This window comes from Triplophysa rosa, linkage group LG14 (genome assembly GCF_024868665.1).
Source record: "Triplophysa rosa linkage group LG14, Trosa_1v2, whole genome shotgun sequence".
NCBI classification, from domain to species: Eukaryota; Metazoa; Chordata; class Actinopteri; order Cypriniformes; family Nemacheilidae; genus Triplophysa; species Triplophysa rosa.
The window spans coordinates 8,356,010-8,372,605 of record NC_079903.1 but is presented as its reverse complement, the minus strand read 5'-3'; the positions used below and the strand labels follow the sequence as shown (position 1 = coordinate 8,372,605).

The 16,596-nt window shown below is 38.7% G+C and overlaps 1 protein-coding gene across 1 annotated transcript; it reads right to left on the bottom strand.

Annotated features, from left to right (window-relative positions):
• Positions 1–254: 254 nt before the first annotated feature.
• On the bottom strand, positions 255–15,506 carry rab4b (RAB4B, member RAS oncogene family). The gene is made up of 8 exons (XM_057351701.1): positions 15,339–15,506; positions 6,694–6,774; positions 5,959–6,073; positions 5,806–5,868; positions 4,172–4,326; positions 3,728–3,823; positions 3,150–3,328; positions 255–2,944 (listed from the first exon to the last, which is right to left on the bottom strand). Exons 1-7 carry the CDS (start codon positions 15,352–15,354, stop codon positions 3,213–3,215), a joined length of 642 nt encoding a protein of 213 aa, XP_057207684.1. The 5' UTR covers positions 15,355–15,506; the 3' UTR covers positions 255–2,944; positions 3,150–3,212.
• Between the last annotated feature and the right edge of the window lie 1,090 nt (positions 15,507–16,596).

Here is a 16,596-nt window from a genome sequence, read left to right as displayed (position 1 = left end):
TTTTGGGTGAACTATCACTAAATAATTTAGACCATCTGCTTCTGTACCTTTCAACTTTGAATAGCTAAGAAACAAATTCTCAACTGCCCATGTGATTTTGTTAAGCTGCTTGAGTTTTTTGTCACCCGTCAACATCACATCTATGCAGGTTTGCCTGCATTTGCACTTGCCAACATTAAAGTGGAGATCAGGTTCCGGACACAGCAACTTGCTCATTGTCAGACTCTTCCACCACACAAAACACAATACACATGTTCACGTAACATAAAAAACAAGCAATCTTTAATTCGTCATCTTTAAAATTAACAAGCACCCACCCCCTAACAACTCCAATAGACAATTTCAATCTTATTTACAGCATAATGATTCAGATTTACAGTATTTATGAATAAACAAATCACACCGGTTACTAAGCAACAACTGATTTTACGCAGTATTTTGAACTACCCTTCAAATGCACTGAAGTGTTTCAAATTGATTTTGGTTATGAAATGCTACCAAATCCCATCAAATGTCAGAAGACCTGGGCAGTGGAGTTCTTCTAACATCATGTACCACATACCTATGAGAGCTCACAAAGCTTCACCATGCAAATGTAAAGGGGGAACAATTGTAAATTGACTAAAGAGTGCATATATCATCAACATTAGAGGAATGCTCCAGTGCTCAAGTTGAGCTGACAACTCATCTGTCACGTGCTGTCGACGCACGGAAAATATCTGAAACGCATTTTTGGAGAGATCATTTTCGTTGGTAATCGAAAGCATGCGGCAGATTTGTTGATATAGCTTAACCTGTACAGAAAACAGAACTGACTGCGGTTAAAGCAACAAATAAAAACCTCAGCAAAGTGCAGGTCACAGTAAATGTGCATTTTAAAAGAGCTCACACACTAATGAAAGCATAATACAGCGATGATCTAATGTGAACAATCGTATGGTTAGTCTGTTAAGGCTTCGCGCTTGAGGAGATGTGGACGTCTCCACCCTCCTCACATTTACGACTAACAGAACGTCCACAGCTGTCGTGATGAGAAAACAGCACTTCACAGCACTGAAATGATGTCAGACTAGTCTTCAGTAAGGAATGATCACTCCTCAAACAATATACTCTCTCATTTAATATCATTAAATTACTATAAATTTTACAATTCTATAGGTACCGTTTAAAAACAGTCAAAAAAAGTGCACTTGCAGAGAGAAAAATCAAGAGAAATAAAAAGGGAGACGGCTCTGTCTGTGGTGCATAATGATGCTATCATTGAGCGGAGGGCTGTGCTGGCCATCACCTCTAGATCTCTCTGTCATGGGTAACCAGAGCAAACGACAAGCAAAGAAAAAACTCTAAAACGTGACGGTAATTGAGAGTAATGTCAAGGTCTCAGTTTAAACAGATCTGATGGAAAACCCACTTTAAAGTGGTAGTTCACCTAAAAATGAAAATTCTGTCAACATTTACTCACCCTCTTGCCATTTCAAACCTGTATGACTTTTTTCCTTTTGCAGAACACACACACAAAAAATGATATTTTGAAGAGGGTTGTTAACCGGCAACCATTGATTTGCATTGGATTTGTGTTCATACCACCAACATTGTTCAGTTACCAACATTCTTCAAAGTATCTTCGTTTGTGTTTTGCAGAAGAAAGAAGGCGAGAAAATGATGAAAGAATTTTCATTTTTTAGTGAACTATTCCTTGTGGTGTCTAAATAAATTGTATGAAACTTGGTGAATCTTATGAAATGGGCCAAGTTTCACCTCAAAATAAAAAAGAATATAAAGCCAATCTTAAAGGACAATTATTATTTTGCATTGTAACATTCTTATTACTGTAATTGTCATCATTGCAAGAAAAAAACAATTATCAGCAACATATAATAAAACTACTACTATGTAAAGTTACAACTTTAACATTTCAAAATTAAACAATATATTATTTTCGCATTACAGAAATGAGCTGCTGAGACTTGAGAAAAGGGGGTTTAAATCTGTCACAACGCAAAAAGAACCAGTGGCGTCAAAAATATTTTCATATTCTTTAAGCAATATATACATGTATATTTTGGGATGAAATATGACCCTGATACCTCGACTGTTTTCGTGCAACTTTAAGTTTTAAGCAATCAAACGAATGACCTAATGGAGACATAAAATCTTTGTTTAACGAAAATGCATTTAAAATCTAGATATTCCTTATGAATGGAACTCACAAAACTTAAACGTCAATAAATATATTCAACCAACATGTGTGAAAGTCGGAGGTCCACGTGGAGTACGACTGATGTTAAGATGGATGATAACCTCCAACCCAAGTCAGGGCAGCGGTGAACATCTGATATGCTCCTGATAGCAGCAACCAAATGTCAAAGTCCTAACAGATGTTCCTTTATACCCATCAGCTCTTTTGTGCTTTCAAGAGCTCTGACAGCAGATGTCTTATAGATGCATGTCCAATGCAACAGGGTGTATAGCAGTTTTAACCCAAAAAGTAGATATCAGTATCGAAACAACTGCTAATTTGGTTTGTCATCTACCATTTGGGAACATGGCAATAAAACAACAGGGGGAACATTCAAATAAACACGAAAACAGTCAGATGTGTTGATGTATGAAATGCTGTAACAATGGTTTTTAAAAACTGTGAAATGTATCTACTGGTTTGTTGAATGATTTAACCCAGTCCAGTGAAGTCTAGTTGATGGCTGTTTACCTTTTAAGAATGAACTGTGAGGATCACATGATAAGTAAAATACACACAGTCTGTCAGTCAGATCAGTATTCACCTCTATTGCCCGTGTCCCAGCCCGGCTCAAAGAGTCCGGGGAGATCTGTCCTAGGCCGAGGGCTTTATTTCTGAGGTCAGAGGTTAAGTTGGACTTCAGAGAAAATGATCCAGATGTGTCTGGGTGTGGTAGGATCCGAGCATACCCAGAAACACCTGAAGCTGAAAAAGAAAAAGTTCATTAATGTTTAACAACCTTCAAGTTGCACACTGACCATTTGTCACCTAAACAAACAGTCCCGCCTCAAACTTACGCATTTGGTTGCTTGAACAAAGCAATGTTTCAATGCTACACAAGCTACAATAGATTTGTCCCTCGAGTATGGAAATGTAAAATGAATGTCATTGTGTGATGAACGTCACTCACCTGAGTGAGGGGAGGTTGGGTGTGGAAGGATGGAGTCAGGTAGCGGTCAGGGCGTCCGGACCCCTAGCAGTTACACTGCTGCTTGGTCTGTGCAGCAGAACCCCGGGGCTGTCTGAGCTGCCTCAGGGACGCGTCGCCATACTGGATCCCAGAACCCATCCGCTCCGGGTCTAACTCACCTTTATATGAACAGCAAGAAACTTTAAATAAACCATCATTACCTAAACAATAGTTCAGCGTAAAGGGACAGTTCACCCGTTGTAATTGTCTTTGTTCTGTTGAACACCAAAAAAGATATTTTGAAGAATGTAGGACAGCAAACAGTTCTGGGGCACTTTTGACAACCATTGTCATTTTTCCTACTATGGTAGTCAATGGTGACCAAGAACTGTTTGGTTACAAGCATTCTTCCAACTATCTTTCTCTGTGTTCATCAGAACAAAGACATTTATACAGATTTGGAAAAACTTGAGGGAGAGTAAAAGAACACCCTGTCCCTTTAATGTGAAAGGTTAGAAATAAATGATAACAAAAAAATGAAAAGTGATAAAAACAACCTGCAAAATGTTTTCTGTTACCTGACTCGATCTTGCTGAGGATGGTGCGAGCACATTTGAGAAAGGCCTCCTCTACGTTCTCCCCAGTTAAAGCACTCGTCTCCAAAAACATCAGCTCTGGATGAAGGGCACACCCAAATATTAATGTCAAAGATCTTTTTTTCCTTTTATGTCCTTGTGGATACTAATAATCTTCATTGTTTCATTATGTATTTTCGTTTCAAAAGCAGCATCAGCTGCTAGGAATGTAGTGATGTTCTTTATTTTGGTACTACAGAACATGTGGGTTTTCCATTTCTGCCTCTAAAATTCATGCTAAGTAAAGCTTTGTTATACAATTCTGTGAATTATAGTAGTGATAGTATTATAGTGGTTTCAGGTATTACAGCTCATGTCCTTTCACAGCCAGAATGTTAGTTTATCTGAATTCTAGAATGAGCGTTTCTGATGAAGAGCATCTCTAACCGTTCTCCTGGGCAAAGCGAGAGGCTTCCAGAAAGGTGACCTCACGATCTGCATCCAGATCTTTCTTATTTCCGCACAGAATGATGGCGATGTTGGGACTGGCCAGCGTCCGTGCATCCGTCAGCCAGTTAGTCAGAGCATTGTAGGTCTCACGACTAGAAAACACACACACAACAGTTACCAGCCATTCAAATCGCACTGATTTCAAAGCTGTGTTATTTATCATTCGAAACATTTCCAAATGAACTGCTGCAGACATTTTTCACCTATAGACCGCACGCGCCTGGACTGCAGGTAACTTCCGGTCTGTGTTTGTTTATTGGTCTGGCTAGTGTCTTAAAATATAGCTATTTATATTTAATTTAATTTATGTTGATATTAATTTATTTTCTTATTTTATTGTACAATGATTGCATTAAATAAACGATTTGTTGAATTTTGTTGTATATTAATTTTATTAAATAAACCATTGGTAGAATGGGTCCTGTAGTTTTGTCGCATTTAAAGAAACCGTATGGTAAATTGACATCTAGCGGAAATTCAAAATATCGGAGAGGCAAGTTTAGCCAAGTAATGGTTCTTCTCTGTTTTTTTTTTGCTTGATATCAGAAATAATCTACAGGAACTCTACTATTTGTGAATGTGTACCGGAAGTTAAGGCCAGTCCACGAACGCGCGCATGCGCAGTAAGTTAACGTTTGTTTATGTTTTGAAACGGTCTATAAACTGCACGATACGTCAAGGCCTGAACTTGAAACTACTTCCCACAACTGAAAATAAAACAGGATTCACTGTTAAACAAGCGAAGATGACACGCAAGTCTATAGCAAGAAAAATCAGGATATGTGTTGACTGCTAAAATTATGGTTACATTTACATTCCATGAACTTTGCAGGGCTGAAAAACCTAACATTGCTTTTACAAGCCTATTGTTTTGATGAAGGATTACAAAGGCAAACGTTTGTTCTTTGTAATAATGTGACCAATGAATCATGAAGTATGAGACCAGGAAGTTGTATATATTTACAGAGAATTCAGTCTCTTGGAAACTGGCTTAGCATAAACTTATCTTCACTTTCAATAATACATTTTCGAAGAAATCACTGTTCCGTAACACTCTATAAGAGATAGTAAATGATTCACATTTCTTCTGAATGCACGCATCATGCTTTCTTGAAACTTGTCAGTCTCCGTGGCAACCCTTAGCCCATGGCCAAAATATTGGTCGAATGGGTGACGCTTCAACATAAAGCGATGAATGCGGGTCTGACAGTTTCTAAAGGATGACCCCTATATTCTATCCATCAACCACACACACACGCAGCCTAGCAAACGCACACGATCCATCACTCTGTTCATTTTTCTCTGAGTGTGTCTGAGCCGTGTACAGCTGACACCCTGTTTAATGGTCTGGATCTCTCTGGGTTTCCGCTTGACAAAATATGAAATTTTATTACCCAGCTGTCACTCTTTATTATTCCATTCACTCTCTCTCTATTACTATGACAGCTGTGTAGCAACCGGAAGCTTATCTGACTGGACGCCACTTTCATTCTCTCTTTGTGCTTGACTTGTTATACAAGCATTTGTTTTAAACGCTTATTTAAGACTAGACAAAAAAAATGTGGCCTTACCTTGTGATGTCGTACACTAGAAGAGCCCCGGCTGCTCCACGATAGTAACTGCGGGTGACTGACCTATAAGACACAAGCGGTGACTGATCACGACCAATCAGAGCCAGCATACAGCAATAGGGACATTCTAATGGGCCAATCACAGAAATGTACCTAAAACGCTCCTGTCCGGCTGTGTCCCAGATCTGCAGTTTGACTGTCTTGCCGCCGACGTTGACAACCCTGGATCCGAATTCAACACCGATGGTGTGGTTGGAGTCCTGTTTGACTGTAAAAGATGATGTAGTCGTACCGAATAGTGAATTAAAATCAAATGTGTTCTTTTCAGTGATGGCGAAAATGTTTTAACACAAACAGTTGATCGATTTGGTTCATATGACTTTAATATATTGTCAGGAGGTGCAGATATTTTGACCCCAAAGTAACGACATGTTTGTCCTGTGCAGCCACCGTAGTGCTTCAAAAGGGAGGGGGATGGTTGGAGTGAGCCGTTGGTTACAATTTACAACCTCACCGCTAGATGTCGCTAAATTTCATACACTGGACCTTTAAAAAGGTATCTGTGAACTTACATTTCATAAACAGAAAATGTTCATCTTTGGGTTAGCTGTTCCTTTAAGAGTTTTCTATGCATTCATTATAACTTCCGATGGCATTGGATTTTCTAAGCTCACTGACAGCGTGGTTTTTATTCAGTGCTGCTTTGACTCGTGAATGAAATTTTTTAACAATCTTATTCACATTTCAAAAGCATGTCAAGCTACTCTCCTTTTCCCAAATAACTTAACATTCAACGCCCTTCTCGTTATCTCTGCTGAATGTCGCGAGAATGAAAAGTCATTTTTTTATTAAAGTCTTTGTGAGATTGAGACATTAATAAGCACTTACACTTGTTCTCTATGAACTGGTGGAGTAGGCATGATTTCCCAGTCCCAGCGCTGCCAATCACCAGGAACTTAAACAGGAAATCTGAAACCAAGAGAGAGAGAAAGAGAATCAATATGAGAATTGAGGTCCTCAGACAAGCCATCCTGATTTAACCCTTCTCTCATTCATTCTTATGTCAGAGAGGTCATTTTCTTGAGGTGTGTATTCTTCTGCGGAACACAAAAGAAGATCTTTTGAGAAATGTCTCGGGGGGTTTGTGTCCATACAATGGAAGTCAATGGGGGTCAATGTTGTTTGGTTACCAGCATTTTTCAAAATATCTTCTTTTGTGTCTTGAATGAAATGAGGATGAGTAAATGACAAAATAATTTTCATTTTTTTGGGTGAATACCATAAAAGAAACTACCTTAACAATATTCTTTCAAAAATCGAGAATAATCCAAAAACACAAACACGTTGTAAATTTTTTTATATATAGTTAATATGGAGTTTGTGGCTTACTAACAATTAATTAACAAAGCACAACAGCATTATGGGTATGAGCCATCATTCAAGACATAATGACATCATACCCGGGTGTCTTATTGAGCAGATGCGCTGTGCAGATGTTCAGTCGAAGTGGAACGGGTCCTGACCCGGCCCACACAGCAGACCACAGGGTTCAGCTGCTGACCTCTATGAGGCGAGCCAACCCAAAAGCTCTTTGTGTCGTAAGAGAGCGCTGATAAAGAGCTATTCGTATATATGGAAATGAGATGCAGTCAAACATTACACACGACACAGAGAAGAGATTAAGCATTGCAGCATGATCTGTGGAGATGATGGGTCCATCACAGTCCACATGGAACATTTGCAGCATGTCGACAAGTGTGTATGGATCATTACAGACCATTATATAAATTCTCAGTAAACTTCCCAGAAACATCGGCTCTATCCACAACCTAGTGAGCTGCCTTTATGTTTACTGCCTAAATCATCATGTGAAATGGAATATTATAAGTGACTGATCTGGAACATTCTAATATAGGCAGTGACTCAACTCAGTAGGTGCACCACCAAAAAGTGTGCTATTCAAGTAAAGCTATATTGCATATTGCTATGCTAATGATGCGATTCCTCCAATACGCACACAAATATTAGGCAAAATGGTTATTATAATCTTTTCAATTGGTTGTCTGAGGCACTGAATAAAATATAATAATTTCGATCGACATTAGATGAATTTCAAAACTTTTGCAATGCATTCTGGGATTACCTTCTTGGTAAAAAAAATACATCTAATGCTACCAAAACAAGGTATCATAGCAGTCAGGATAATGATGCTGCCTGAGTGCCTTTCGAAACACCCTGCAAATGTCAGGATAGCACCTATAATACTAAGAAACACTACAGTAAATGATGACATTTATGTATGAGTCTTATTAAAGGGGGCATGCAACGGTGTTTCATGCATTCTGACTTACTTACATGCATGCAGGCTTCTCATGCTTAACAGGGTCAACTTGTCAAAAAACGAGTAGTATTTCTGTGCTTGATACACTCCCCCAGCAGCATTCCAGCTTGTTTCAAAAAGTTTTTTATAAGTCTTGATCCCTGTTTCGTAACAGGGATCCTATTCCTTTTATCGGACAATTCTCCCGGAAAAGCACGGCAAGGCGAAAGAAAGAGCCCGCCCACGCGCCAACTGACGAGCGAGACCCGCTTACCATCAAGATTGTCTGCTCTGCGTCAAGACTGGCTGCGCTGTGGGCCTGCAGACGCAGCTCGTTGCTCTTGCGATAGTGAAGTTTAGGTGTTAATAAACGGTGGATATAACGCTGGATTTGGAGATCGTTTGAAACTGATAGATGGAGCGGTCCCAGCGCTAAAAGATGCCCGACATGAACCGCACGCAGTAAGTGAAACGAAGTCATATCTGTGTTTGGTTGGCAATCGGCGTGTACGTGCATAATGTAAACAACACAAACTTATAGTGAATCAATAGTTATGCAGGGATAATGCGATGATGTAGTTGGCTATTGTGTTCTCGTGATTTAGTTCCTCCCCCGCACACCCCAGGAGGTCGTATTTTTCCGGAAATAATCATACAGCTGTATCTGTCTCTTATAAATGTGATCAAACCAAATACTCTGCGAAGATAAGAACTAGGGATGCACCGATACTGATACCGGGTATCGGCCCGATACTAAGCTCATGTACTCGTACTCGTAATGACACACCGATACCTCACGTGACATACATAGAGCCCTATGATTTCCGCAATGCGGAAAACACCGGACAGAATAGAGGAATCCTGGCATAAAAACAGAATTTGCTGTAGAACACGGAATGACACGTAATCTGGCAAATGTATTATTTCCTAACAAGAAATTAGCGTTGAACCGCTAACAGCTAACGAAATATTCAGATAATGTTTAAATATGTATTCTGCTTGTTTTGCGTGACTGTGTGTGAAAGAGTAGTGCAGTTGCGTGTACTGAACCTGAACGCATTGTGCTTGTGAAGCTTTCAGAGCCAGCGTTTCACTGCACGAGGACACGAACACATAACTGTGCGTTCAGACCGCCGCCGTCGAGAACGCAAAGTGGCCGGAAGTCATTCATTTTCAATGTGAGCCGGCGGCGAGCAGCGGCGCGGCGCGTCTTGGCCGTTGAGGGCGTCAAGGAGAGTTGAAATCAGGTCAACTTTATGGTAATGAGCTATGACGCGGTTCGGCGGCAACCAATCGGAACGTAGAAGTCCATCGCTTGAGATGATTCCAGAGAAAGCAGCCCTGTAAACTTTGGTTCCGACCACATTAGTTCCCAAGCAAAATGGAAATTGCACTGCAAATTTCATGCTAACTTGAGCGCTAGAGCATGCAAAACAGTGTTACTGCTGCAGAATATTTCTGCTTTGACCAACTGCATTAAAGCTAACGTTACACTTTGACCAGGAGAGTTTGTAATGTAGGTTGCACACATATTGATGTTAATTAAAGACCAAGGCTAGTAAATGTCTGCTATGATGTTGAAATTAGACTAGCACTTAACCATGAACACAAAAGCCACACCACACAAATGGCTTTTAATTGGTTTATTTCGTTAGCAAACGTGTAACTACAATAAAGTTCTTTCCACCGATCAATTTCTTGTGGTCAGTCTGCACAAGATCAACAAGCTTGTTTGCTTGCGGCCCCTTTAAATACAAGATAAGATTTCGATCTACGTCAGAGCGTCAGCGCGCCCAAGACTCTTTCTACAGCGTTGTTGGCAGGGCGGCCAGAGCGATTTTTGATGCTCTCGACGGCGGCGGTCTGAACGCACAGTAAAAAACACCATTTGCGGCGATCCGTCAAAATAAAAGTCCGGTTAACTTAAACAAACGCTCTTTGCGGCGTCCCGTCAAAATAAAAGTCCAGTTGACTTGAACAAGTTATAATACACTCACATTTTACCACATCACCCCCCTTGAATTTTTTATAATTCAACCACAGAGTATATTGTTTACTTTAGCAAACGGAAGTAAATGTGCTAGTAAAATTGTGCTACTTATCATAAAAAATTTGAACTTAATTTAAAAATAGTACTTAAATTTAAGTAGACCTAAAAAAAAAAAGAAAAAAAATGTGTCAGTAAGATACTGGTTTATTAACATAATTGTACATTATACAGGCTTCAGTTATAGGTATCGGTATCGGCGAGTACCAGGAAAAAAGTATCGGTACTCGTACTCGGTCTTTAAAAATGGTATCGGTGCATCCCTAATAAGAAGTATGCAATACTACTCTAGGTACTCAAGATTAATATGAGATTGGCAGAAACTGAGTGTGTTATGGCAGCTTTAAAGTATTGAGTCCGATTAAATGAAGTCATCTACATTTGAGTCCTATTAAATAAAGCGTTATATTTATAAGTTATATTAAATAAAAGGTCTATGTTGAGTCATAATGAATGAAGTGGTCTTGTCAACTAATGGGTGCTATTTTTGAGGCAAGTATGTGTACTCTGCCCATGAGCTTCTGTTTATAGAAACACATTTGGTAGATGCATGTTCACATAAATCCTGTACCACCAGCTATTACTATTTGCACATATTTGTGAACTAAATTACAATTAGCACATACTAGACATTGGTGCTGTAATATTACTTTCCATTTCCAGAACCATAAGGAAGGTAAATGGATATTAAAAAGCAGATGGACCAAATGATACAGTTTAGTTTGGTTTTATCAGGAAAAAATATGTATATGCAAATAACAGTTGAAAATGAACATTCTGTCATGAATTACATTTTCACAAATTACATACAAGACGGTTGAAGAAGAAGAAAGTTATTTGGAAGAATGTTAGCAACTGACAGTTCTGGGGCACCATTGGCTACCATAGTAGGAAAATGATTGTATTTTTTTTGTTTGTTCTTTTGAACACAACATATATTTTAAGGAATTTAGAAAAGCAAACAGTTCTGGGGTACTTTTGACTATTATTTTTTTCTGCTATGGTTGTCAATGATGTCAATTATATAATTTCTAATAAAAATATGAAGATAAATGAGAGAAGTTTTTATTATTTAGGTCACTGAGACACTTTCCTTACAGATGCTTTTCCGGAAATAATATAAATTATTAACTTTTTTTTATTCACATGCTATTCACCAGCATATACAATACAATGTATATATGGTGAATGTATATACAGTCATGGCCAAAATTGTTGGCACCCCTGAAATTTTTCCAGAAAATCAAGTATTTCTCACAGAAAAGTATTGCATTAACACATGTTTTGCTATACACATGTTTATTCCCTTTGTGTGTATTTGAACAAAACAAAAAAAAGGAGGAAAAAAGCAAATTTGACAATGTCACACAAAACTCCAAAAATGGGCTGGACAAAATTATTGGCACCCTTTCAAAATTGTGGATAAATAAGATTGTTTCAAGCATGTGATGCTCCTTTAAACTCACCTGGGGCAAGTAACAGGTGTGGGCAATATAAAAACCACACCTGAAAGCAGATAAAAAGGAGAGAAGTTGACTTAGTGTGGCACACACAGACACACAATGCAAAGACTAAGCATGGACAACAGAAAGAGGAGAAGAGAACTGTCTGAGGACTTGAGAACCAAAATTGTGGAAAAATATCAACAATCTCAAGGTTACAAGTCCATCTCCAGAGATCTAGATGTTCCTTTGTCCACAGTGCGCAACGTTATCAAGAAGTTTGCAACCCATGGCACTGTAGCTAATCTCCCTGGACGTGGACGGAAGAGAAAAATTTATGAATGGTTGCAATGCAGGATAGTCCGGATGGTGGATAAGCAGCCCCAAACAAGTTCCAAAGAAATTCAAGCTGTCCTGCAGGCTCAGGGTGCATCAGTGTCAGCGCGAACTATCCGTCGACATTTAAATGAAATGAAACGCTATGGCAGGAGACCCAGGAGGACTCTGCTGACACAGAGACATAAAAAAGCAAGATTACAGTTTGCCAAAATGTAAGCCAAAATCCTTCTGGGAAAACGTCTTGCGGACAGATGAGACCAAGATGGAGCTTTTTGGTAAAGCACATCATTCTACTGTTTACCGAAAACGGAATGAGGCCTACAAAGAAAAGAACACAGTACCTACAGTCAAATATGGTGGAGGTTAAAAGATGTTTTGGGGTTGTTTTGCTGCCTCTGACACTGGGTGCCTTGACTGTGTGCAAGGCATCATGAAATCTGAGGATTACCAAAGGATTTTGGGTCGCAATGTAGGGCCCAGTGTCAGAAAGCTGGGTTTGCGTCCGAGATCGTTGGTCTTCCAGCAGGACAATGACCCCAAACATACTTCAACAAGCACCCAGAAATGGATGGCAACAAAGCGCTGGAGAGTTCTGAAGTGGCCAGCAATGAGTCCAGATCTAAATCCCATTGAACACCTGTCGAGAGATCTTAAAATTGCTGTTGGGAAAAGGCGCCCTTCCAATATGAGAGACCTGGAGCAGTTTGCAAAGGAAGAGTGGTCCAAAATTCCGGGTGAGAGGTGTAAGAAGTTTATTGATGGTTATAGGAAGCGATTGATTTCAGTTATTTTTTCCAAAGGGTGTGCAACCAAATATTAAGTTAAGGGTGCCAATAATTTTGTCCAGCCCATTTTTGGAGTTTTGTGTGACATTATGTCAAATTTGCTTTTTTCCCTCCTTTTTTTTGTTTTGTTCCAATACACACAAAGGGAATAAACATGTGTATAGCAAAACATGTGTTAATGCAATACTTTTCTGTGAGAAATACTTGATTTTCTTGAAAAATTTCAGGGGTGCCAACAATTTTGGCCATGTATTAATTATAGGTTTTTTTTCATTTTGGAAATTAATAAGTAAGCTTTGACAAGATTATAAAATAGGCCTATAACAAATTTGCTTTGACATGCAAAAACCTATTACGACAAAGTGCGACAAATTGTATTACAGTCCATTTTTTAACATCACTGGCTTCATTTGATTGTTTTAAAGAAGCAAAATGCAAAACAATTGTCTTTTTCTGTTGTGACAACATCTGTCGCACATCTTTTAACGCAAGTGAAACTGGAAACTTGGTCAAACTTCAATTGAAAACGAAACCAAAAAAGGAACAAAGCCGCCGTGGGTTTTCACATTTTTGTGACAGGTGTAGTTTAACAGAGAGATGGAGACTGGCTAATCTCATATGTGAGTGACTGCGAATGACACAGTCACACTAATGTGCACACAAAAAAACCTAGCCTCAAGGAAAAAAACTGTTGGAAGGAAAGGAGTATCTCAAACAGAACGACAGATGTTGTCAATAAGTGACACTTTGAATTTTTATTTTCATAGCAATTTTCAGTTGCTATGAGCCTTGATTTGTTATAGTGGCACATAGGGCTGCTCGATTATGACAAAAAACATAATCACGATTATTTTGGCCAATATTGAGATCCCGATTATTTAACACGATTACTCATTAACTTTTAAAACAACATAGAAAATAAATAACTTTGCTTTTAAACTGTGAATTCAATTGAAAAATTAATGTAAAGAAATAGCACAGCTGAACCACTTTAAAAGAAGGGGGTGCGCTGTGGATTTATACCACGAGAAAAGAGAGGATCCTTGCAAAATGGAATGTGGCACAATAATCGTTTTACCTCGATTATTTTGTTTTTGTAATTGTTGAAGCCAAAATTGACGATTACAATTAATTTTCGATTAATTGCACAGCCCTAGTGGCACAGCTGTATTACAGTAAATCTGGATGTCACTCACTCATATGACAGATGCTACAGTGAGGTCATGTTATTGACAAGTTCATGCGACTGTCTGTCTGTCTGTTATTAACTTTGGCCTTGGAGATTAGATTCAATTGGCAAAAGACATCAATTCGCTATTGAAGAGCCATTACAGTGACAGGGCAAGATGGTCATTCATTTTCTATTGGCATGGAACAGTGATTTGTAAGCCAAGAACAATGAAACAAGAACAATGAAACAGACAGTGTTTCACAGCAGACTGGTGGGGGTTGAAGGAGAAAGAAGACACGAGTGTGTGAGGGGAAGATTTCTGCAACATAAAACTCGTATTCACATGAACCACATTAATATTTTATCATCTACAGCACATCAGTCAATAATACAGACCCAAGACATACAGTGTAACTAAATAGAGAATGAAATCATAAACCAGCCATCTGTAATAGGCAATGTCTTGGCCAAAAATGTATTATTTCTTCAAATACTCATAACTGAAAACTAGAGCACTGCTTAAAAAATGACAAACACTGCAAACAGTGGTGAGGAGCACACTGAAAGCATCTGCAAACAACACAATTTCCATAACCGTTCTCTCTTTGACAGTTTCATTTCCGCCACTGGAAAGATTCCCTTCATCACTGGAAACAGGTCAGGTCAAGCGCAGTGCATTGTGGGATATACTTAAACTCTGGAATGTGTATTAAGTAAACAGGGTCAAGTTTGCTTTAACAGATACAGGATATTGGAAAATAGCCTACTGCAGCTGTGTTGCCAAAAATCTATATAATGTAAATCAAATCGATCTTAATCCACTTAATAAAACACATTTAACTCAACATTCCCGTTTGAGTTATCAATGTCAAAGATAGCAGAGATAAGTGGTGCTGGGTTGAAGAAGACGGTGTGTAAAAGTGAAACAGTGTAGAGAGCGCTCATGTGTGATCGTACGTGATGTTGCTGCAGGTTTTGCGTCACTCCTGTTAACGGAAGTGTCATGCAGTTGATAAAGAAAATATCCTTGAACCACTGATGCAGAGTAAAAACATTTCTTTAAGATATTATTCAGAGTACTGACAGCAATTATCCAATTAGTGATTTTTTTGTAATAATACAATATTTATCCCAACACATACGTACACATTTAAGCACAGATGTTATTAAAGAAATCAGCATCAGTACACAAGCTGAAAGAAGTACTGCAAATAGTCTGACAGGCCCATTAAAAGCCCTTATAAACACATATTCATAAACAATCTGACCACACCACGGTGACAGACGTGAGGTTACGGGTATGTGATGATGTACGTATTAAATGTGTTTAAAGAAGTAACGGTTAAGATGTGAAATTGATGATGGTGTTGATTCGCGCAAGGACTCGCTAGCTTTAGCGCTTATAACAATTCAATTAAATTATCATTACCGTATGTCTCTGACATGTCGGTCCCACCGATGAAAGCACTCAACCGGTTCTGTTCTCTTCCTCAGATTGTCTTTGCTGTGATTTTGTTTCAGTTTGTGCTGCTGGTAGCCAACAGGCTAACTACTGCTGCTGATGCTAACGCCTCTCACCGTTTCCTGTTTTACAACACAAACCTGCTCGTGCGCGGCGTGCGCGCCACAGGGGCTGATGTCATGACGTAAATGAAACCAGTGTGGTAAATCTGTCAAGAACAGGTCATAATCCTTTTTGAACTCTAAATTTACAAAAGACACAATACAACGTCTTCAGGTATATGCCGGGTTAAATAAAACATATTTGTATGACTTCTTTCTCCTTCATTACTTTCTAGAATGAATAAATAAAACAGCAAACAGTTTTGTAAAATTGATGAACTACCAATAAAAATGGTAAAAGAAGGTTATATATAAGGTTTATCAAAACAGTATGCATTCGACAAACGATCACAAATCACAATACTGCGGTGTTCACGTGACCACACGGTGGCAGTCCAACACCAGTCTACTGTATGTGATGTCCTTTCAGAAAAAAACTGCTGTGTGCATCGGAATGAGTTTTATTCATCAAGTGTGCATACTCACAAGGAATTTGTTTTGGTTTCCAGGTTTCCTCTGATTGCTTTCATAAAGTATATACATAAGAAATAAAAAAATCAAAACGTGGCATTAAAACACATGTACAAATGTGCATGACCTGCTACTGTAGGTTACAAACCTCTTTGTATACAACTGTGAAAATATAAACATGTATTTGCATAATTTATGTATAAACACTAATGTAAGATATTTATACTCGAGTGGATTGACATGACAATTCAACAACTCAAGCAGTAACATGCAGTTTCTAATGAAAGATTGAATAATCATTTTGGCACTGCATACTATTTAGGTAGTGTAAAGATGATTAAATAACTGAATTAAACCTCCAAAAATCAATGAATGATAATAAATCAGTCATTAATATAGAAGGATATGTCTGCATCTCTGCTGTGTAAGAACTTAAAAGTATTTTAACATAATCTTTCTGAATCAGTTCTCTCCTATCCACAAATTCCTATTTCATGCACACTCTGAAGGGGCCCAGTGCACACATCTTCAAAGCCCTTGTCACGCTGGACCGCCCAAAGGCACCAGGTGATAAATTATAGAACCCTCTGTCACTATCTCCATGATTTCCTCCCTGCCTTTGTTCTCCCTTGACAGATTCTCTAGCACATTTA

Coding starts and splice junctions, on each gene's coding strand:
- rab4b (XM_057351701.1), bottom strand. Junction 6,074..6,693: donor CCAGTTCATAGAGAACAAGT/GTAAGTGCTTAT, acceptor CATCTTTTACAG/TCAAACAGGACTCCAACCAC. Junction 3,824..4,171: donor TCGCTTTGCCCAGGAGAACG/GTTAGAGATGCT, acceptor CCCTTCATCCAG/AGCTGATGTTTTTGGAGACG.